This window comes from Alligator mississippiensis, chromosome 4 (assembly GCF_030867095.1).
Source record: "Alligator mississippiensis isolate rAllMis1 chromosome 4, rAllMis1, whole genome shotgun sequence".
In the NCBI taxonomy this organism is placed as follows: Eukaryota; Metazoa; Chordata; order Crocodylia; family Alligatoridae; genus Alligator; species Alligator mississippiensis.
The window spans coordinates 115,045,023-115,069,069 of record NC_081827.1 but is presented as its reverse complement, the minus strand read 5'-3'; the positions used below and the strand labels follow the sequence as shown (position 1 = coordinate 115,069,069).

Below are 24,047 nucleotides of genomic sequence, written 5' to 3'. Positions count from 1 at the left end.
CCCTGTCTCCTGTTCCTTTACAGCACCTCAGGCAAATTCCCATGCTTCACAGTGCTGGTTTCTCAGGTACTGACTGTCAACTCAGATTCGTTATGTGAGTTCACACTGTTCCTTTTGCATGTACATTCAAAGCAGCAGTTCTAAGTGTCAGTGGGAGGTATGGGGAGAGCAGGTGCTCATGCTTTTGCTTTTTATTTCCAGTACTGTTCCCTCTGGCATCTCCATGATCCTTGCATACAAATGCCTCTGCAAAGCTCAGCATTGGAGCTTCTCATCTCCTTAGCTGACTTTCATTGTATGCCTCCTTGTGGTTTTGGGGTTGTTGTCCAACATCACATTCTTCAGGACTGCCAGGGCTCTGTGTGACATTTTGTTTCTCTTGGCATCCCAACCAAAATAAGCCTTAGGGCTAGGTCTATTTAGGCTAGGTGCCTAAAGCAGGGCAAGGGACAATTTACCTGGCTGGAGAGAGGAAATCCCTTCACCTGAAGAAATGGGAGCCTTGGAAGACTAAAGCCCAAAAGACATGCAGGAATGCAAAAACAGGGCTGGAGAGAAGGTTTCCCTGTGTGCTTCTCAGGCTCCAGAAGTTGCCAGGGACAGCCAAGCACGCAGCAGGGGAGTCATTAGCCATCCCCATTCCCTCCATGCAGGGGGTGGGGTGGGGAACGGAGCAGGGGGGGCGGGGAGCGTGCCAGAGGACTGAGCAACCCCCTTGTCATGCTCCATTGGGCAAACATATTTTGGGAAGTGCTCCAAAGATCTTTTTATTTTTCCGAGTATCATTTTTAAACACTTTTTCAGCTGTGAACATCTGTAGACTCACTGTTTGCAGTGCTTCAAACGTTACATCTGTCCAGGGCCTTTGTATGTTTCATAATATTATTTATGAAATTCAGCAGAGGTCAACGACTAATAAATAGAGTGATGCAAACAAGATTGTTTAAAGTAAAACAACTGTGATGTGGGATTAGCAAGACTCCTAGGAGTCATGGGGATGGATAAACAAATGTATCCAAAGACTCTGGAAAGGGGAGGAAAAGATTATAGCTGAAATCAGCAAAATGTGTTTTGCTTGGTCAGTTGTATCAGGATGAGGTTCCAAGCGTTCTTGCACATTGTTTGTTCAGGTGTTGCTGAAAGAGACAGCAGGGTGCATGGACTGGAAGTTTTAAAAATCAAGCTGTGTGCTTGTAACTAGAAAAACCAATAAAGAGCAATACCTCAAATGCCTGATACTGTTAAAAGGTATGGGAAATCTTGAGTAGCAGATGAGATTACATTTTGGGGCTGTATTTTCCAGCAGTAAGATTGCAAAAGAAAATCAACACCCAGCCCAGAAAATGCATTTTCTATTTTGCTATTCTTTTCTTATCCTCCTTTTGTGTATGCTTGAATTATATTTTTTGCCTTAAAGAAAACAGAACGGAAGTTTAGCAGTTCCAGACCTTCTAAACTATCTTCTTTCTCCCAAAAGAGACCAAGTAATACATAAAATATACATAATAGGTTGTCTTAAATACTATTTAAAAACCTGTCAAAGAGGTATATAAGACTTATATAAGACTCTACAGAGCTAATGTGAATAAGCATTGTTACTGAACTGAACCCCTTACTTTATGCTTCATGTTTCAGGTGTTCAAAGTGTTTTTGCCTTCTATTTCTGTGTCCTTCTGAAAGGTTAAATGGATTTTGAAAGGTAGCTTATAACTGAAATAATACAGAACTCAGGCCCACAAAGAACTATATATGTACTACTATAACACAGAAAAAGAATTTGATCATTGTCTCAGTCATCTATTTATCAAAGCGAAGTATGATACATACATAGTCTCTCTCACTCTCTCTCTCTCTCTCTCTCTCTCACACACACATAATATTTCCATAATTTTGTAGTGTCCATATTATATATGTTGAATACTATGCAGACTTGATAGAGTGAGAAGGCTGGTTCAGTTTCTATTCTGGGCCAATTGTAGCTTCATAATAGAGCCTAATTCCGTTGTCTCTGTGATTTTACAACTTTGTTTTATTCCACTGTCTCCTTGTTTGAAAATCACTGTAGGTCACCTCTGTGTGTAACTGCCTATGAGGAAGCTTAGCCAGAGAGTGAACTAGAGATTGCTTTGATTCACTGCTTGTTTGTTTGTTTGAAACAAATCTAGTCCAGACAGAGCTGAGGTCTGGACACCATCCTATCTGTTGTTTAGGAGATACCGATATCTCGGTATTTGTACTCAGGAGATACCGATATCTCGGCCATTTGTACTCAGGATTAATCATCTCAGCCTCAGTGTCAGCTTTCCAAAGTATGCAAATCAGGGGTAGATCCAGAGGGGATGCAATGGCATGGTTGCACCCTGTTTTTGGATTGGAAGCTTTTGGAAGCATCTGGGGAATTTTTTTTTAAGTCTCCAAAGCATAGAAGAATCCCACTCCTCCTTCGGGCTCAGGCACATCATGTTCCCTATTCTTACCCCCCACTCCCTCTCTTGCTGCTGCTGCTGTAGTCTGGGGTGGGATAAAACTTCAAAGCCACTCCTGGGATGAGCTCAGCTAGGAACAGTTAAAGGACAGGTGATGGGCAGGGGCTTCCCATTTCCCTCATCTGCTCCCCAGGGGACCAGGCAGGAAAATTCACCCTACCACCCACTGCACTGCTACAGCTGTTAATGCTCCTTGCCCGCACATCCTCCAGCTGGAGCAGGCAAGCAAGGCCTTGAAGCTTCCAGGCCCCTGGGAGAGTGAGGAAAGGGGCAAGGAGAGGAAGGTGAGGATTCTTACCTGCTTCAGGGGCTTTAAAAAAAGTCCCCAGAGGCTGCTGCAGCAATGGGTGCCTCTATGTGAGGGGGTGAGAGGATCCTAGGAATGAGGGTGCAGCCACCTCTGCAGTGGGGGTGGCTGCTCCTGTACTCCCCATTACCAAATCCTGGATCCACCTCGATGGGCATGCATGCAGTGTTTTGTTCTCTTACCTCAGAGGAACTCCATTTGCAAGACTGATAAATTCACACTTTAGAAACAATGCTTGGGGACAGAAAACCAGTGTGTGGGGTGAGCCAGCACTCTGCCTTAGACAGTAGCCCAGGGAGCAAGACTGAGAGCAGAGCAAACTGAGGAGTGGCCTGGAATTCAGATGCTAGAAACAGGGCAAGGGGTTTAGTATTGCCCCTTTCCAGAAATCTTCACCTCCCTGTTGTAGGTTTTCAGGCACTTCCACTGCAAGCCCTGCAACAGAAGGGAGCTTTAAAGTGCTCACCTGCCTATTTGAACCCCTCCCTCAAGATTTCTTTAACCAGTGCCCAGACCTGAAGAAGGGCATGAGGTGCCCAGAAGTTTGGTCCTGTAAAAGCTATCACCAAAAAGATCCTTGTCTCTTTTTTAGGTTTACCGTTTAAAGAGCAAAGGAAATCTTTTCTCCTCTAAATAGGTCAATCTGATGCTCCCAACCCTCACATGGAATGGTCTCTCTAATTTCAATGGGGCTACTTGCAAAGTAGGTTATTACTCAGCCTGAGTTAAGGTAGCACAGAAAGCATGTGCCATGTATGAGGAGTCAGTAGGTGGTACTTTTAAATGTTAATCTTAGGAGTCCATTCTTAACCTATGAGTAGCATAGCATTTGAAGAAATATTTATGTTGATAGTCTTGTGGTGGTTTTTGTTGATTTGTTTTTAGGGGAAACGAGGTTGGCTTGCTTCCTTAATGTTCACCAAGAGTGAATTTTTGGGACAGTTGTCTGGAAACAAGATATTTTTATATGGACAGGGACACTTAGAGTAGGTTGCCTGCATGTTGTTTGTAACTACTTCAATTGAAGGACTGGCATGAAATAAAATGGTTATGTGTACCCAACATAATGTAACACTACAGCTAGCTCCAGAATGGGAAGGAGTATAGTGATAGTTGCTTTATAACTAGCTTGTTCAGAGCACCATGCTAAATGCACCTATATTGATTCTAGGACATGAGCTAGCAGGTCTGTATGGCCCTGACTTGTGTTGGGTAGACCTACTAGCTCTTTTAGAGCTAACTACATGGTGTTACATTATTTCTTGACAACATGCCCCCTAAGCCACACTTATAGCAGATTCTCCATCACTGATTTCTCCTCCACCAGGAACTCAATTTGCAGTGTTCCCAAACCTGCAAATGGAAATTTCACACTTACACATGGGCATTCTGTGAGACATGCCTGGAAGGTTATAGTTACCAAGTTTACCTGGAAGTGTCCCCTCTGATGGGAGGGATTAAAACAGCTATAGCTTTTAGATCCTATGCCTCTTAAACTTGGTGGATTTGTGTGAAAGGACAGGAACAATCTTGAAGAGATGGCTGTTGCTCCAGTGTCTCAAACCCCCAGCTCTTTCTCTGGAAGTAGCAGAAACTGTATTAATATCAGGTAAACTCATCTATGGCTGCCCTGTGATAGCCATAGAGGAGTTCAACCACAAAGGATGGTAAATACAGGTCTGCTTGCATTTCCACAAAGAACTGTGGTTTTTTCATGCAGCTCCTACTCAGGTTTGGCCCCTGGAGACTATGGTGCATCAGACCACTGGCAGTCAACAAATGGAAGACAGTACCACAAAGCAAGTACTCTTTACTCCTGAGCTAAAAGGGCTCCCTTGAGGAAGACATGTCCATGAGACTATTGCTTATAGAATGTGACTTTTACACAAAGAACTGACCTCTTGAGTAGTTTAGCTAACAAAGTACATTAATAAATATTTCACTATCCTTTATCCTGGGATTTTAAAGCATACATTCTGCCTCCAAGATGGAAGCTGAAAGGCAGTATGTGCATGCCGCCATGGTAGAATACATTGTGGTTTGTGTGGATTCCTTCAGATTTTTCTCTGGATTGGAAATCAGGTTTCAGTAAAGATGGATTTTATCATTCATAATGCATCAGCATACAGGTCTCAGTCAACAACCACTGGTGTCTCAGGAAACTTGTGATGGATGAGTTTCTTTCCTGTTTTTCTTTTCTCCATCTCTTTATACCTCATAACCTTAAATCACACATTTCCTACAAAGATTTCCTAATACATATGTGCTATCTCTGCAGTAATGTGTATAAATATTTGATGATATTAGGAAAAACTCTCTCATTAGGAGAGTGGTGAAGCACAGGACAGGTTACCTAGAAAGGTGGTGAAATCTCCATCCTTGGAGGTTTTTAAAGCCTGGCTTGACACAGTCCTGGCTGAAATGATCTATCTGGAGATAGTCCTGCTCTGAGCAGGGGGCTGGACTAGATGATCTCCTGGGTTAGGGACAGACATTCAAGAACCCTGAGCCTGAGTTGATTCAATCTTTGCAGGTTAGTTTAACCTGGCTAGGCTGAACCTGGTCAAAACTGGACAGACATTCTTTCTGGACTGAGGAAATTCAGGCACATGCCTGCAGTGGCTCAGGGTAGAAGCCAGGGGATGCTAAAGCAGCCCTCCCTTCCCTTTGACAATGCTGAGCTGAGGGGGATGTGGCTCCAGCAGGATGCTATGATCAGGGAGGGGTTCCCACCCATCCTGGGCAACTCAACAGGGAATGTTTATCACCCCTAACTCAGTGTTTTTCAACTCATTAAGAAAACAACAAAGGGACATTACTGGCTAACTGTTGATTCTGCCTTTGTTCCGTGTGCCACAGCTCAGAGGTAGCCAGCATGTGGTGTGCTAGCTAATGCTGAGAGGTGTCTGTGAGGGACGGGGGAATGCCTGCTTAGCAGAGAGTGGGGAGGGGAGGTAGAGAGCAGAAACCAGGCAGACGCCTGCCATCTCTGCCAGAGCTGCAGCAAGGGAGCAGAGGGAAGGGGCAGCCCTGCTGTGAAGCAGAGAGCCCCACCCAGCCCAGATTCCATGCTGGGATGCTGGGGGAGTCTGATTTAATTTAAACCAGCAGGGGGTCTAGGACAGACATTGCATAAACCAGTTTGAGTCAAATCAGTTAATCTGATATTATATTCAACTAGGTTTATCTCAAACTGGTTTCAGCCATTTTCAAACTGGTTTATACACACTGAACATCTGTTCTGTTACACGTTTAAACCAGTTTCTGATCACTTAAATTGGTTTATGAGTAATGTCTGTCCCTAGCCCTGTAGTCCCTTCCAATCCTCATTTTCTTTGATTCTATGGGCCAGATCCTGATACTTGTATTGAATATCCCTTTGCTCTGTGAGCAGTCCCTGGAATGATTTTGTCAGTCTAGGGCTACTCAATCAGATTAAAGCAATCGTTGGCAACCTTAAAGCTGCAGGCCAGTTAGTGGGCATTAGGACCCAGCTGCCAGTGCTGCTTTTCCCTACACTCCCTTGGGAAGACTGCCTGCCTCCCTGCTCCAGCATTAGGAAAGCAACTGCTGCCAAAGCCCCATGTCTGCAGGCTAGAGGTTACCAACCCCTGGATTAAAGGATTTAGAACCTTCTACTTCCTTAGCCAATCAGGTGATGGTTTCTGGCATCAGCTAACCTTCTTTGGTTATGATAGAACAAAACAACACAGATCAGTTCTTTTTTTTCTTCTTTTTATATAAAATAGACATTACATACATTTTCTTTTGGAAAGACTTGAGCATAACTCCATTATAGGCAAAATGTATCCATAAACCCCACAGTGAAAGAAGCAAAGACTTCAAATTCCTGTACTATTGACATACATCCAGCTGCTTAATGATCATTTAATTTTAAAATATATCTAATTGGTATTATTGTTTCAAAAAAAGAGAGATGCACAACTGATAAAATAAGAGATACAAATGTAAGAACCACATGAACAATAACCAAGGCAAATAACTCCCACATGATAGAACAAAAATGCAGTATGACACCCACTTCAGGCAAAGTGATCTTGACAGTAATAAATGTGTAGAAGCCATAAACTTTCACAGGGGATGCTGTTTGGGGAAATTTCCCAGAATAAAGAAATTTTCAGCAAGCCCGTACAAACATGGCAAGGAAGTTCTGCACAAAGTTAGAGAGATCACCTAAAGCAATGTTGCCACACTGCAACAATATTATGTCAAGGAATTTCTCCTCTTGCTATTCTGTTTAAATGCATATGAAAGCAAAATTGTACATTTTAAAACTATTGCATGAGCCCTCTAAAAACTCCCTGTGGGCTAGATTTTCAAAGGTTGTGCACCATTTTTACCTGTGAAAAGCAAGAATCAGGCATGCAATCAATTAAATGCACACACATTTCAAGCAGGTGTAACTATGCATTGTCTTCAATGGAACTTAAATATTTGCTTTGCTGAACTGAGGATGGGGAGATCAAGGCACATACAAGTAGCCTCAGAGTATTTGCTAGCAAGTAAAACCAGCATGTCAATGCTCTTAATTCCAAAGAAAGCAAAATATACCCAATAGTTGTTTGGTTTTGCTAGATGCTAAGCTGCTGCAGCTCCTGTTGATTTGGGATGGTGGGTGTTCACATCCTTTGAAAATTAGCCCCCATATGTAGGATAGCATGACTTTGTGCCTACAGAGTCCACTGTCTCTTGTTTGGGGTCTTTTTCAATCTGGAATTAATGCACCATTTTCTCTGATGTGTAGGTGTGTCAATTTGGACAATTTTCCCTGTACATTTTAATGAAAATCTAGCCCAAAGAGTGGAAGAGCAAGATAAAAATAACAACCTCCTTAAGTCTTTTCTTCTGAACAATGGAAAAAAGAAAGGGGGATAAGCAAAGAATGCAATATTTTAAACAAGCAAGATGTTTAAAAAAGCCCCACACAAACCAAAAAAATTCCAAAAGCCCCATCTGTCAAAAGTATTGTTCTGGGTGAAAAAAGACAGAAGAAGAAGAAGAAGAAGAAAAGAGAGAGAATTGTGTAGTTTTTATTTAAGATTGAAATGCATAAATAGTATATAAAAGTCTGTGTTACTTCACTTTGGACTGGGCTGATATGCCACTATACAGGTACAGAGGATTAGACAATGCCACTTCATACATGGAAGAGCGAGCCACCACCTACTATGGTTTTCAGCAAAATATGCATTCATAATGTGCTAAGCATGCTGAGTACTTTCATAGGCAGAAACCAAAGTATTTATAGTTTTGTTCTTTTAGGAGCTGTATAAAACCAGAAAGAGCAGCTGTTTCCTATAATTATTTAGAATAATATTCATTTGCACACAAGTTAACTTAATCTACTTATCTTCACAGAAAAATTTCCTTTTGGGTGAGACAACCTATTGCAAATAACACACCATTGTTCATTCTCACCTCTAGTAAACCCTTCATAAGATTCAAGCCTTAGTCCAGCCAAGCATTTTAGTATTGAAGCCAGAGACTATTTGTGCACTTAAAGCTGTACACATGCTTTGCTAGTTTGGGGCTCTGGGAAGCTTGGGGAATAATTGATCAGTTTATATTACCCGGTTTTTATATTATTATTTGCATTGGTTTGGGCCAGAAAGTGCTGTTTGGAGGTGGGGGGGAAGAGGGATTATTTAAATGAGTTCTCTTCTCCTGTCCCTAAAACTGTTGTAAATTTGCTTCATGAAAGTCTATATTCAGCCTTTCACAGCTGTGCATAGGCTAGGATTTATTTCAGATGGGATTAAATCTCACTCTCTACTGATATGTTGCCAGTGTATACCAGCAGGTTTCTCATGTGTTGGCAGGCAACTGAAGTTTAAGGCCGAAGCAAGCAAGCAGAGATAGCACAACTACAAGCACACACCTGCCCTACTGCTAAATCCCCCACCACACATTACAGGGGTGATTCTGTGCTGCCTTTCTGCAAAGCTAGTGCTGGAATCCTGTTGCCAGGGGTCGGATGGTATCTTTTCCTGCATCTTGGACGGACATCAGAAAGCCGTTCTGTATTGATGTACTTGCACAGCACAACATGGCCTTAATCAAATGCTATCATGGTAACGACACTTCCTTTGTCTTCCTTGACTGACCTGATAAAAACTTTCAACCAAAGTTCAAACAAAAAGTCTTTGTCCTCAATAATCCTGTTTAAAAAAATACAACTTTTCTAAAATTTAAAAAATAGCTTCACTGGCCACAATTTAAAACCACATGTGTGGCATGGAGAACATATATTCTTTATTTTCATATATCTTACTTTTTTTTTTTTTGAGGAAAAATGTATATGCTATACAGTTTTTACCAAAAGATTTCCTTCATGTGCCCCACCCACTCCATTCCCACATATTCTCATGCCTCGAGTGTCTTCAGTTAGGTCTCAAAGTACTGAGTTACAGGAAAACATGGCTTGAACACTCCTGATCTGGGAGCTGCTTCCAGCATTGATATTGGCATCTTTATAAACAATACATCGGCAAAGTTAGAGTACATGACAGTGACACCATACAGTGAAATCCTTGTCCATCAGGACCCTGGTCCATCACTGATGAAGGGCTCTACCATGTAAACCACTGAGTGCTCTTCAGTCCCTTTAAACTCAGTGAGAATTAGCTGATAACACTGAGCACCTCACATGCTTAGGTTGCAGTTATCTAGACAAGGCATGTTTACTACTTGTCTTGCATCCCACAGATTTCACTGATCCTCTGCACACGCATAAAGCTCATGCCGTGCAAGACTGAGGCACTATGCTCTAAAATTCGCACACAGAAGCTCAGTTTCAAAATGATGTATGCTTAGCTTAAATGGGAGTAGAGTGGATTAATCCCTGTATTCTTCTTTGAAAAGTTTCTCTTCTAAAGGGAAGCCTTGCTGACAGCCAAGTGTGCAAGTTCTGTGGGGGGAAAGGGTCAGAGCTTTATCTGAACAATGCTGTATATACCCCCTTCACGCATTTTTGGAAAATGTAGCCAAACATCTTTTACTTATGATTTAAAGTGCTATAGGCTTCTATGAATATACATATGCTGTCTGGGCCTTGAAAACTTTGTTATAATCCCACTGCTGTGCAACTAGGGAATTGACAATTCACAGAGATCATTTTAGATCTGGTTTTGACTGCGTAGCTTTCCACAGCATTTGACAGCCTGACCTCCAGGGATGCCAATTTTGACTTTGTAGCTAAAAATTCATTTTCTCCCTGTTAGCTACAATTCAGGACATTGGGTTACTCCCTCCCTGTGCTACGGAAAAGCCTGAAACCCTACAGCTACCCCAGACAAATAATTTCGAAGTGATGATTTCACTAGGGACCTAACAAGTTGCATGACAGCATGTATAGCCATCATCAGGGATTGCCCAAAACTGACTGACAGGATAATTGCTCCTGCTCTGTCTCTGGGGGCATGTCTACATGTGACACTAGATTGCTGTAGCGATGCACTATGGTGACGTAGCTCGTTAGTAAGCACAAACCGTGATGCTGACGCTCCATCGCTGTAACATGTTGCTATGACGATGTAGAAGCTAAAAATAACAGTGCCCTGCCAGGTTGGCTGTTACTGTGCCATCATTTAGTACTTCCTAAATCAAGTACAAAATGATGGTGCAGTAACAACCATGCCATGGGGTGCACGTGCAGACATGCCCTAGAAGTCCAAAAAGACAAGAAGTCCTTTAACAGAAAAGCAGGTTGTTTGGAATAGAGATAGAAGGGAAACGTTATAGCTCTGCCACCTGAAAATGCCAGTGGCAAATCATGGCTGCAGTTTACCTGGCCTTAATCTGAATTGCTGAAGTGAGGCTGGTGAGGGGGCAGAAGCAGAGTAATGTGAGGGTCTGTCTGCATGTCTCTGGGGAGGCCAGTGTGCCCCAAGAAACCTGTCCTGACTAGGAGGCACATTTTAAAGAGTCTGGATGTGACTCTGAGCACACTTTAAACCAGCTATACTGTCTTATTCTGGACTTTAGCCCATGCTGGGTGGGAGTGAGCAGGCAGGGCCTGCTTCTCAAGAGTGCTCCTAGGATCACTACAGGGGCAGTGTAAATGTGTCCTCAGAGCTAAGCCCTTCTGACTCCATGGCCTTACTGAGCCCCTGGAGATTCACCTGGCTAGGTGCAGAAGCTAAAGTCTTAAACTCCAGCATCAGCTACCTGGTGAACAGAATCATCCATGGTTATACCTCAGCCCAGCCACCAGATCCAGGTGGGCAGACACCTGTGCTTGTGTGAAGTCCCTCTAATTCAGAGACTGCTGTTTGGAGTCATTGACTTCACCAAAAGAACCAGCAGTTAGAAATCAAAACCCTGAAATAAAACAGATAAAGTCACTGCTAAACTATGGTATGATCATGCTTACCTATTATGCTTTAGAGCCCACAATACTGACACATTACTGCCAATTTCTAAAGTCAGTCATACTATGGGCCATTGCCACAAAACTTTCCCTGACACACTGCAATCCCCACCTAGCTATCAATTCCAAACCCTAGGCTTCTCTTCAGCAGAGACCTGGCAATGCTGTGTGATGGTTTCCTGATAGGAGCTAATATGAAAGCAATAGACTTTTGATACGATCTGCTGTCCAGAGTGAAAGGACAGGGCCTCAATCACTGTCCGATCTACCTTCCTTAACTACTGCAGTTATTAATAATCAATCAAATTCTCATCTCAACTGAACTAGTGCAACCCGAGTGAAGCCAACAGTGCTGGCATTGTTGTTATGTGGAAAATTTGGTCCAGCATAGATTACATCCAAGTGCTCTAGAACTACCAGTAGGGAGACTTATTCAAGCACAACCTTGTGGTGCCATGTTGAAAGTCACAACCACATGCTGCATGGCCAGTTGTGAAGGATGACATCCAACTTTACAAAAAGAGAAAATATATTAAGCATTTTTATTTATAAGTTAAATAAATAGTACTTGGAATTTTTTTTTTTAATCTGAAGTAAACTTGCCTTCCCACTCACATTTAAAAATATATAGATTTAGAGTGATCAGATATAATTCACCTCCAAGATCCAGAAGGGGGGGAACTTGGCAAAAAATCAACATGATAAACATATTCCCATGCTATTAAAAAAAAATCCAATCACTCATATCTTCCCTAATCTCTCTGTGCTTTACCTGATAAAATGTTTTGACCAGGATTTTTTTTCCCCTCCAAGGCAGGTCATGTGGGAAAGCCATTTTAGAACTTTACATTATTTTCTTTGAATGGTTTCAATTTTTTCATAGAAAACTATTCTGACTGGGGTGAAAAAGCCTTCAGATATTTGACAGAATTGTAATATAATGAATCTTGTTACAAAAAGGATTATTTTATGAGAAAAATATTCAGCTGAGGTTTTTCCTCAACGGACTTGCTGTACAAGCCATAGGATCAGCATTCCTAGACAGAATTATGTCCAGACATAGGTCTCCCTTTTCTTGGGGTCATTTTAAAGCCACTGCTGGAGCCTTAAAAATGAACACTATTTCCTCCAAGTTGGATTCCTAAATTACCTCTGAGGGCCTCTGGTGATTACTGTTACCATCTTCCTGACTTAGAAAAACTTGTGGGACATGCACTGGAGCCCATCAGTAGTACTCTAAGTGGACTAGATAAATCAGTGTTGAGTATCAAGAGGCAACACTCTATTCCTGCCACAGTGGATGAGAGTTTTGCCCCTATACAGTCTGCCTAGTTTGGAAAGCAATCAGCAAGTTTCCCAACTAGACCATAAATCATAGTGAAAGGAGTACAACCCAAACATGAATCTTGATTGAAGCATGGTTTTCACTCCATTCTTCAGCACACCCTGCAGAAACTTTGGTGATGAACAGACATGCACCTGAAATTCATCCTCCTTCATTCTGAGTCACATTTGAGCTCTTTCAGTGTCACACATGCCAGCGGGCTTCCACCATGCTCCTATCTTCAAGGGACATGAAGTTCCTCCTACCATTATCACAGTTCTACGTGTGGTCCTTTCCCCGGACTTCCTGTAACCGTTTCTCTAAGCGATCCAGTTTGGCCAGATTCTCCTTCAGCAACTTGCTGTTTGGAACCAGCTCTAAAGCTTTCTTATAATAGCCACGTGCAGTGACATAATTCCCCTGTAAAAAAGTGTGGGGGGGGAAATGTCATTCATATTCTCTGACATGGAAACACCATTTCTTGAGAATGGCAACTTCTATAGTGACTAGTGGAAGTCATTTCTAAATTTTGACTTTTCCTGTAATAACAATATAACACTCATTATTAAACCTGGTAACTTATTTTTGAAGAGCTTACTTTGTGTCTAAATTAGATCACCTAGAAAATGACAAGTAGCAGAAATAAATAATGTTGACACATTCAATATGAAGAGATAATATAACTCTTCTTCTGCAATAGCATTAGGCTATCAAACAATCTGCTTAGACTCTCTAAAGCCAATTCAGAATGATTAAGCTGAAAATATGGTGACTTCTTATTTCTGAATACTTCAGCAACTGGTATCAGTATTATGCCTTTGATGCCAGTATCAAAGAGATTAGGTAAGGTGGAATGTAAAGAGGCAAATCAGGTACATACATCTAAGGCAGACATTAATTCAAGCAAGATGATGCTGGAGGTAGGAAAGCTGCAAAATAGCCTGTTTTTGTAAGGGATGCTGCTCCTCCCATAGTACAGCCATAATTAGCCCAAAGTGTATGTGTATTTTAAATTATTGATAAGAGTTCCCAGCCAAAGAGACTGAGCTCTCCATCTGGGGCTGTAACAGATGTCAAACTCTGGATCAAGCACAAAGGTGGATATCTAATACACATTCAGCATGCACCTCTTGGTTGCCTGAAAGCCATTTTGGTTTGAAGAATAGACATGGTCGATTTTTTCAACAGAAGGGCAGCTGATTTTCCTACCTTAATATGCTCAATGCCTCCCATGTTCATCCAGGCCTGGGCTTGATCTGGATTCAGCTCTACAGCCAGTTTATAGTTCTAAATAAATAAAATTGTCTTTAGGCTAAAAATGTTGGGCCTCCAATTAAGAACCACACTGGAGCGGAAAGAGTGACTGTCCTTCCCCTATCTCTTAAGTAGATATTCTCTCTTTCCTGTGTTATGTTATTCCTTTAGTTTTTCTTATGCACAAAATACATGTTGAGTTTCAGATTCTTAAGTAGAAACAAATGAAAGGCACCATTTCTCTAAAGGGCCTTTCTCAGAAAATTTGCTGTGTCTGCAGTGTCCCATGGAGAATAAAAGGCAACATCTATGACAGCACATTATTTTCTGCTGATCCTGATCTGCAGGGACGCTCTGCACTTTATTGCTCCCTTCGCCACCTGGTATGGGCCACTCACATCATAAAAGTGTCTCCACAACTCCACATAGCCATGAATGTGCAGGGAGAAAACACAGGCAGGTTTTTAACTTGTTACTGATTGCAGCCTCTCTCACAACATGGAATCTGTGTGAAGATATAACAAGGGCCTTAGGTAGCCTTATCCCTCTCACCTGCCTTTATTTTAATTCTACAAGTGTGAGGAAAACTCCTCAAAGACTTGGACTCTCAATCAATTCCCCCAGTTGGGTTCTAAGGCATTTATATGGATATCCAGAATGACCACTGTTAATTAACAACAGAAATTTTGGAAGGAATTTTGAAACATTTCATGTTTCACAGCTTAAGCCAATCTCTATTAGAGAACAGGGTGATACCCAGTGTAGGAGCAAGGAGAACAGACTGCCTGCCATCTATTTATGGAGGGGCACTTGCACCTTCTTTGGAGCCTGCTATGTGAGCCTATCTACACTGCAACGTCACTGTGTCCTGGAAGAGCTGCTCCTGAGCAAACCCTACCTGCTCATTCCTGCTGACATGCTCCAAACCCAGAACTGTACCCAGGAGGCCACTCCAAGACATCCTTCTGCAGACCCTCAGTCTCTGCAAAAGCAGCTTCTGAGGATGATCCCAGAACAGCCTCCTGACACATGTCTAGGCTTTGAGTGTAAAGGGAAAGCATAGATAGGGCATGTTTTGGAGTGTCCCTGACAGGATATGCTGTCATTACAGGATAGACATAATCTGTCAGATACTGGATCCGGTGCCAGACAGACTGTGGGTCTGACCAGTCTGGCTGTGCTCCTCACAACCCCCTTATCTATGTTATTTCAACTTTAGTAGAAAAGTTCCGTCTTGGCTCCACGTTTTTTGGCATATTTACAAAACAGAAGAGAGTGGGAATGGAATCCAGGTCCACAAAGGGAACTTGGTTGTAATTTTAACTGTGGAATTGATACCACCTATCCATAACTCCATCTGTATTGGATAATAGCTATAAAACTAAACAAACATCATGTATACTACCTGGAGAGAATTATTTACAGATAGTTCATTTCTTTAAGCTATAAGACTGTCCACATGATATAGTGCAGCGGTTCCCAAACTTTTTCTTATTTCATACCCCCTTCCAGATTTACCAGCTGCCCACATACCCCTACCAACATATGTTTTATATTTTAACCTTGTAAATGGCAATTATTATTATAATGAAAATGAATCCACCATTACACAATTTCTCCCACACAACGCCTCCCCCAGAAATGTCTTGCATACCCCCAGGGGTATGTGTACTACAGTTTGGGAAACCCCGATTTAGAGCCATTATACCTCAAAAGCTTTTTCCAGAAGGTTCTGTTCTCTTAGCTGATTTCCTTTAGTAAAAAAGAGCTCTGATATGACTTTTGGATCCTTTGGTTTCAGCTGAAGAGCTTTATCAATAGCTTCTAATGCCTGCAGAAAAAGAAAAAGGATACTGAAACAGGCAGGGGATGCTATGTGCATGTACATGGCCCCACGCAGCCTGGAGAGTAGCTCCCACAGGTAAGTGGGGGGGGGGTATTGAGGCCCCCATAGGGAGGGAGGGATGAAGGGAGCTGGGCTGCTGCCCAGTTGGGCAGCGTGTGGCGTTTGGGGCCCAGGGCCACAATGTGCAGCCACAGGGCCTTGGTGGGGAGTGAGATGGGGCCGCAGGAAGCTCATCCAACAGTGGGGGGTAGGGTCGGCTCCCCAGTGGTGCATGCAGTCCCAGGTGGGCATGGGGGGCTCGTGCCCCTGAGATATGTGTGCAGGGTTGGGGTGGGGTGCCTGCTATGGGCTCAGGCTCCCCGCCTTGCTGCCCTCTCCCAGGGTCTCCGCAGCCCAGTGGATATGACCCAGTGCTGCAGGGCATGGGGTTGTGCTCCTTGTTGCTGCCACACAGGCAGGGGATGCCTTGCCAGGGCAGCACAGAGCTTGTAGTGGCAAGCAGCTTCCCTGCGTGGCCCTGCTGGACCCTGCAGTGCCAGGTCACACCTGCTGCGCTGAGGAGGCTCCAGGGGAGGAGGCCTGTCCCTGCCCCATGCACAGATCTGGGGGGCACAGGTCTCCCTCTCCCCCCCCCCCCCCATCCCCTGAAAGTGTGCACAGTGTCAGAGAGCTGGCCCCACCCCACCCAAGCTTACAGCAGGCAGGCAGCAGGTGGGGAGCTGAGCTCTGCTCCTCTGCAGCAGCCACCACCTCCCGCTGGGGGCAGGGGGCTGTGGATCCAGGTCCCTAGCCCCATAGCCCTGGCAGCTGGGGACCCGCTCTAGAAGGGCTGGGAGGGGCAGGGGGCTGTGGGCAAGGGAGCAGGGCTGTGCAGCTGTGGGAGAGGAGTGAGGGGCACCAGCAGGGCTGAGGAGCTGTGGCTTGGAAGTGAGAGGCCTGGACCTCTGTTCTGTGAGCTAAGGGGGCTGGGACAGCTCTGATTTTCCATGATAAAAAACTGAAAATCAAATGCCAAAATTTATATGCAATTAGAATGTATTTTATTATAGTGATTGAAGCACCGCCAGGCTTCCAAATTGCTTTAAAATTGTAAATATATCAAGAAAACATTTTGTTCAACTGATACCTACATAGATAGTGGCCTTTCATTTTAATGACAGATTTTGGGGGGTTTTCAGAGATTCTGCAATTTTTTATCACAGAATTTGTAATCACAAATCACACAATCTTATAGCTTTTATTGGGAAAAACCAGGATCCTTACTGATCACTGATACTGCTACATGTCTACTACTACACACCTCAGTTCAGGGTCTGTATATTGACTAGAAAGAGTTTAAAATTCCTCCCAAGACCTCTGTGTGCATTTGGGACAGAAACACACAGAGTTCACTGTACCTTGGCATAATTCTCCTGCTTGCTGTAGATGGCTGATAAAAGGCGATAGCACTCCAGGCACTCAGCATCTTCTGTCACAATGTGATTTGTCATCTTTTCAGCCTCCTTTGTTCGCCCCATCATTGCTAAAACCTGGGCCTACAGATCAGTGTTAAAAGGGTCACATTTACTTTTTAAAGTGCCCATGCCTTTAAACACACGCTGCGGACAATACAGGCTAACCTGCCCATCTTTGTCACCTAGGTTTGGTACGATGTCCCAGCTATAGCGTGATATATGGGGACAGAACTTGGTTTCTAGTTGTAGCCTTATGCTTTCTGGGAAAGCAAGATGTGGGACAGCTAAATGGCAGTGGTTCAGTAACATCTTGAAGAAGGAAGGAATGATTGAATGTTGTTCATCAGGAATTTCTCCAGCCAGTCAAGAAGCAGTCCTGCCTTACTCTGTGGCAAGCCCTTTCTGGTCTTTTCAACCGGAAGACAGAGTGACTACAACATGGAACCTAACAGTATAAAAACGTGAGAAGAAAGGAAGGTAGCAGGGGAATGGTCTGGCCTTTGATACAGAAAACAATTTGTACCCCTTCGCCAAGGAAGAGATTAAAAATGAAGACTTGCAAAGTTCCCTGAGCTAGGGAGACAGTAAACATGGTCTATGTGGAGAGCACCACACTCCGACTGACCTCCCTCAAACACCTGTGTTTGCTATCAGGCATTGTGCTTCATGGCTCTTCCCTGAATGTCTGAGCTCTACACTCACCAGTGCCAGTCGAATCTCCTTGTTCGAAGGCTGCAGCACTGCAGCTTCCCTGTAGACTTGTAAAGCTTCCTCGTATCGCCCTGTGTTGTAGTACAGCGCTCCAAGCGGGGACAGGATTTCAGCTTTCCGTGAGACTTTCAAAGCTCTGAGTGTTGGGAAGAATGAGGAGGTTTCAGGTGACGCTGGGACAAGGGCAGAAGACCGGGTGGGATTCGCCCTCCAATAGGCTCGCGAGAGTTAGCACTCTGAGTTTGAGGCTCAATCCCATACCAACTCTCTCTCTGACTCAGGGAAGACAGGAGGAGTTGCTAAGCAGCGTTCTGGTTCCCTGGTCAGAGAAGGGGTTGCCCTCAGCAGCGATCCCTCCTGTCAGCTCAAAAACACAGGGAAAGACTCCATATTGAATTCAAGTCTGCAGCCATGCTGGCAAGGCAAGATCTTAAAAAAAAAAAAAGGAATCTTCAAAGAGAACAAAGACCAGGGCTCCAAACATGGAGACACAAGGGAAGTCCCCCCTCTCCTCCCATTGTTGGCAAACCCCAAGGAACTGTTTGCTTAGCAGGCACTGGGGGAGGTTCCAGTAAAACAAGAGATCCACTGATTCACAAAGGAGGTCCTGAATTCCTGGATGGGATGTGCAGCTGAAACGTGGCACATGCAGACTGCAATGTATGTCAGACAGAACACTAATGGGTTACCGATGACACTGAGAAACCGCTAAACTCAGAATCAGCCATAACCCTTCAGCTCAAAGCAGTGCAATACATCCTGGGGGCTTGGCTCAAGAGAAGCCCAGCAAGACACTTGCTGCACAACTCAGGACAGCCAAAAACCAAATGAAAACATATTGATCTACCGCATGCCCTCATAAAGCAGCCAGATCCAGCAACAGCAGCAAACCACTCTCTCAAATGAAGAGAGAGAAAAAAAGAATCCTCACTGAAAGACTAAAACACTAAAGAGTTAGTGTAAGGTCATGAAATACTAGAGGATTTTTGTAAGGTCATGTAACAAAGACCAGATGTGCGAAAGGACAAGGGCAGAGTCATCCTTCCCACCCCAAATCCTTACCGTTTGTACCATGCTTCAGCCTCTTTGTTCTGCCCCAAAGAGCGGTAGAGTCGGCCCAGGTTTACCATGGCAACGTGATGATTTGGGCCGAGCTGGATGGCCTGCTGGTAGTGGGACACTGCTTTCTCAGGAGCCCCTGCAGAGCAAAAATCATTTAATCTGATACCACATGAAAGCCTCTAACATTTGTGCATTCAATCATATTTCTGATTCTTTTCAGTGATCATCATTGGATGCCAAATACTCATTTCCTGAGTGTTCAGAGCAGCTGATGGGTAGGAACCATAGTGAGACAGGAATCCTGTCTCCTTTCTTCTGCAGACTATGCACAAGGGAAAATTGCCATCCAAATAGAAATGTAATGCCTGAATGTTCAGAATTGGGATTTAGGAGGTAAGCTTTTAGTCACTGATTTCTGAAAATCTTTGGGCATGATTGCCAAGGAAAGGATTCCCAACAGACAACACTCCTCCTGTGGTAGCGTGAAGGGTAGAGACTGCACACAAATGTAAACATGACATTCAGGTCTGGTTTTAAAATGAATTTTGTTACTGTGACTGGGTCTGCAGGAAACAAGTTGCTATGTTCTCATGCAAGAGCAGCAGAGATCATAAACTGCAGCTGAAAGGACATGTGGGCCCCACAGAGATAGGAAGAGAGAGAGTGAGACACTCTCTCAAGCCCTGGCAATCTGGAGAAGAAAACATTTTAGAAACTATTTTACAACATATAAAGTAAAAACAACTCTAGGGAGAAACAGAAAAGATGCATTTCACTTCTTTTCATTCTGACCTACTACTGTGGAAGAACAAATAGCAAAAACTGTTTTCTACCGCTCTGTGGGATGGTTTGGGGGAAGATCAATTCCAGTCCAGCAGCAACACACTAAGAGCAACAAGCTGCCCTGCATGTCCATCAGAAAGTTACTCATTCACCTCCTGGGTGGTTGCAGGTGCTCACGCCCAAAGCTACATGAAGAATTGATTTTTGATTCAGAGGCTTGAAAAAATATGTAACATTAAATCTAAATGAAGTATGTTGGGCTTTAGTTGCCAAAACAAACAAATAATGCATTTTGATGCAAACAAAACACAGTGTTCCCCATGAAACACAAACACCATAGGCATTTTATGAGAAGGACTCATGCAGCATTAAAAAAAAAAAAAAAGCAGAAGAGAGTGCCACTGTCATCTTTTTATCTAAGTGCCCCATGGTTAGGGTGCTCGTTTCAGGATGTGGAACACTCCTATTCTAATCCCACCTGCCTGAGGGGTCCTGAATCTATATATCCCACCTCCCAGTGAAGTCATCTAACCCCTTTGCTCTAGGGCAGTGGTTTTCAATTTGTGGTCCGCAGACCTCTGGGGATCTGCATACTACATCTAAGGGGTCTGCAAAAGATGACTATGATCAACCAAAAGTACGTGAATACGTACACTTACTTCAAAGAGGTCCACACCTCCATTCAAAACTTCCAAAGGGGTCTGCACCTCCATTCAAAAAATTTTAGGGGTCCACAAATGAAAAATGTGGAAAACCACTGTTCTAGGGCATGCTGGGGTGGTCTGGTCTTGTTCTTCCCCGTTGCTACTGTTGCACTTTTTAGGAATGCTTAAATATTGTTTGAAGCTAAAATTGAAGCTGTCTGTCTGAAACTCAGGCATCTCTCTTCCTAAACCACTGGGCTGGAGAGTCATTATTAGGCTCTCTGAAAAGAACAGAGCCAGTAAAGGCTGAGTGTAATCCACCCCAAATACTGCATAGCCTGATGGTCAAGGCACCTTCCTAAGAGACAGTAAATGTGAGTTCAAAGTTCCCTGAAGTTGAGGAAGGACTTTAACCCAGGTCTCCCACATCTGGGTAACTGTTACCATCAGTTTAACTATTGGTTAAAAGGGAGTGGGGGTGGCATAGGCACCACCTCACCCTCTTGAGTTTTGTGAATCTAGGCCAGCATTTTCTTCTGACAAAACTATTTTGTTAATTTGACTTAAATTCAAATAGTTTCAGGTGGACAGAAAATTGCATTTCATAGCAAATAAACTATCAGCTGAAAATAAATTGGCCTACCTTTGTACTTATGGCTCCCATTGCACCCATTGCAGACTCTGATAGCCTGCTAATTCCCACCCTGTTTTATTTCCATCGATTATCATTTATCAATGGAAAACATCTGCTTTGTAGAATAGAATCCAGAACTTTGTTTCAGAGAAACCATTGGGTGGCGCTGCTTCCCTGTATCTTACCTGCCCACACACTAATAGGGACCTGAAAACATTACCTCATTAGGCGCAAGAACAGAAACAGAACATTGGGTAAAGAAGTGAACAACTATAAGAATTCATCAATGTCCCAGGTATTTAAAACTTGCTGAAGTTCACCTTCTGCCGAAGACGGGTGCCAGAATGTTATCACTGGAGAATGAATTCTCATGATAACGATATATTAGTATATACTACATTGCCAGTTGTAATGAAGGATCTCGTGGTATGTTCCACATAGAGGCTAGTTACAAACTACAAACTAAGTCAATGTGGCACAGTTTTCATTCCAGCTATTCAAACAGAAAAGTGTCAGGAACAATGTTAGCTTAGCAATGTTGCAAATGTTAGGCCTGCTCCTCAGTTGGTAAAAGCCACCGTATACAGTTGTATGTATAGAGACACTAGCTAAGGATCTAGCCCGCTACACATTTTATGGCAAGCCATTTCAGTCTGAGCTGCCATTACTCAGCCACCAGAGCACATACGCAGTCCTGTGTTTCTGGTGGCTCTGCACTGCTTTGCTTAGCTACTTTACTGCCTGAGAACAAACTGCACCCTGAGAGAGTGGCTGAAAGGATCCTGGCAGCCAGCCAAAGGCATAGGAGCATCTATATGCACCTTGTGTCACAATGGTTTTGAGATGCCCTATACTTGCCTTACTCTAGAGCAGGGGCGGGCAAAGTCCGGCCCATGGGCCAGATCAGGCCCATGGTGGACTCTATTTCCCAGGAGCCCCTGCCCAAGTAGCTGAGGCCTGTTTCCCTGGAGACCCCAGCAGCGGTGAGGCCATGACAATGTAGGGCCTGGGTTTCCATGGAGACCATCCCCAACAGCACTGGTGAGGTGCGAGGCTGGGTGGGGAGGTGCTTCAGGGCCACGAACTTGCAGCAGTGACAGCGTGGTCCAGAGCTGGGGCAGAACTGCTATCCACTGCCCACATTGCAATCATGGCTCTGGGCCATGCTGTCACCACCTCAAGTTCCCAGCCCAGGTCCAAGAGCAGCTCCTTGCCCAGCCGCGTGGCCTGCCAGAGCTGCTAGGGGCAGTCTCCATGGAAACCCTGGCCCTGTGCTATCACAGCCCCGCCACTACTGGGATCTCCATGGAAACCGTCCACAGTGACACGGGCAGGGGCTGCTGAGAAATGGAGTCTGGCCACTGTCTGGATCTGCCATTTTGCCCAAACCTGTTATAGAATTTGTACCATTGTGGTATTTTATAGGTACTACCTTGCCTCAAGTAGCCCCACCACATCATTACCAAGCCCTCCAGCTGGATTCAGTTTTATGGTCATACCTGGTCATATGCCTCAAAACCCTAGCCCCCACTGCCTTGTAGGCATTCCTTAGTTGAAGTAAGGCACCATGAGAGAAACACACCCTCTGACAGAAGCTCTGACAGAAGTTACAATTGCCGTGGCACGGAACATCTGAACTCGGTCTGGCCTTTCTGTTATCTAAAGGGGAGATGGTAGCTCTTGGGCAGCTTCCACTCCTCCATACTTTTGCCTAGGCATCGGAGATCTCAGCGTGATGGTGGTAGGACTCTGCAAGGGGCATAAGGAACCTGAGGCAGCTGCCAAGGTGTCCAAGCAGCCCTATTCAGGGGTAGTCTGCTTGCCTCTCTTGAGGAAGGCCCTAGGAAAGGTGGACCAAAAATGTCATGCCACAACATAATCTATCCTGGCCAAAATGAAAAAGCAGCTTGCATGTCAGAATGTTTGAACTTTGATGCTTAGATTTGATTCAGACTGTGATTTACAGAAAACGGCACTACTAAAATATGAACTGGTTAGACTTGGAATTGACACTGATCCACTCAGATACAGGTTTGATCCAAGAGAATGAGTATACCATACTCTGGCATGGGAAGACTGCAGGAGAAAGGAGAGAGCAGGTAGTAGGCTTTGCTATTAGAAACAGCTTACTATCTTCCCATGAAAGACCCATTGCTGTATTTATTTGACTCGTGATGCTCAGAGTGTATACACAGAATGGCTTCATCATGCTGTTTAGTGTCTTTGTGTATGCCTACCCTTCAAGCTAGTGATGAAAACAAGAATGTTTTCTACCAACAACTTCAAGAAGAGATTGAGAAAACTCACAGAAATTAAACCATTATAATACTTGGCGACTTCAAAGTAAGAGTTGGATGTACCTTGGAAAATTAACCTGGTATTCTGTGGAAATATGGAATTGGTAATATGAGTGAAAATGGACAGCAAATGTGCAAATCAAAATCTCTGTGTTACCAACACCTACTTAGCTGTCAAGACAGACATCGTGGAAACAGCCAAGGTCACGGCACTGGCACCAATTAGATCTAGTACTGACCAGGCGCAGCCACCTGAAAGAAATCCTACACACAGGGTCTTATTACAGTGCTGACTGTGACACTGACCATACCTTAGTCTGCTGCAAAGTCATCAAATGAGCAACTGGTCCAGTCCAGAAGAAAATAGCTCTGCTGGAAGACTTAAACTGAAATGTCATCACTGATAAAAACAATTCGAACACTGGACTGAACACTATGGAATACTGTACTTCAGCAAGACTGAAATCAAACACAAAGAGCTTGAAAGAGTACCACAGTTTGAAGTTATGAAGGATTTGGACAATAAGCCTACACTAGAAGATTTGCAGAAAACCATTAAATCAATTCCTGGGAACAAGGCATCCAACAATGACTGCTTGCCTGTTGAAATCTAGAAACACACCAATGATGAATTATTTGAAAGTTCCATGAAGTTATATTGCTCTGTTGGAAAGAAGAATATTTCAAAGATGCTTGGCTTGTAAAATTATACAAAAACAAAGGGGATAGAAGCAACTGTGACAACTCTACCGGTTGAACATCATTGGAAAAGATGTCACTCGCATTATGCTCCCTAGGCTGCAATCTCTAGGTGAAAGAATCTATCCTGAAAGTCAATATGATTTTTGCTCAGGAT

General features: G+C 43.7%; 1 protein-coding gene across 5 annotated transcripts in view; it reads right to left on the bottom strand.

The window, feature by feature from the left end:
- Nucleotides 1-6,511: 6,511 nt before the first annotated feature.
- Nucleotides 6,512-24,047, bottom strand: part of TMTC1 (transmembrane O-mannosyltransferase targeting cadherins 1) — a 261,037-nt gene continuing 243,501 nt past the window's right edge. For 3 of the 5 annotated variants that reach the window (XM_014609054.3, XM_059726489.1, XM_059726490.1), the window contains 6 exons: nucleotides 18,834-18,969; nucleotides 17,763-17,907; nucleotides 17,004-17,141; nucleotides 15,469-15,591; nucleotides 13,716-13,793; nucleotides 6,512-12,926 (listed from right to left, as the gene is read on the bottom strand). In XM_014609054.3, the coding sequence (XP_014464540.2) occupies nucleotides 12,786-12,926; nucleotides 13,716-13,793; nucleotides 15,469-15,591; nucleotides 17,004-17,141; nucleotides 17,763-17,907; nucleotides 18,834-18,969 (761 nt within the window). In that variant the 3' untranslated portion in view covers nucleotides 6,512-12,785. The other 2 variants (XM_059726487.1, XM_059726488.1) reach the window with 2 other exon arrangements.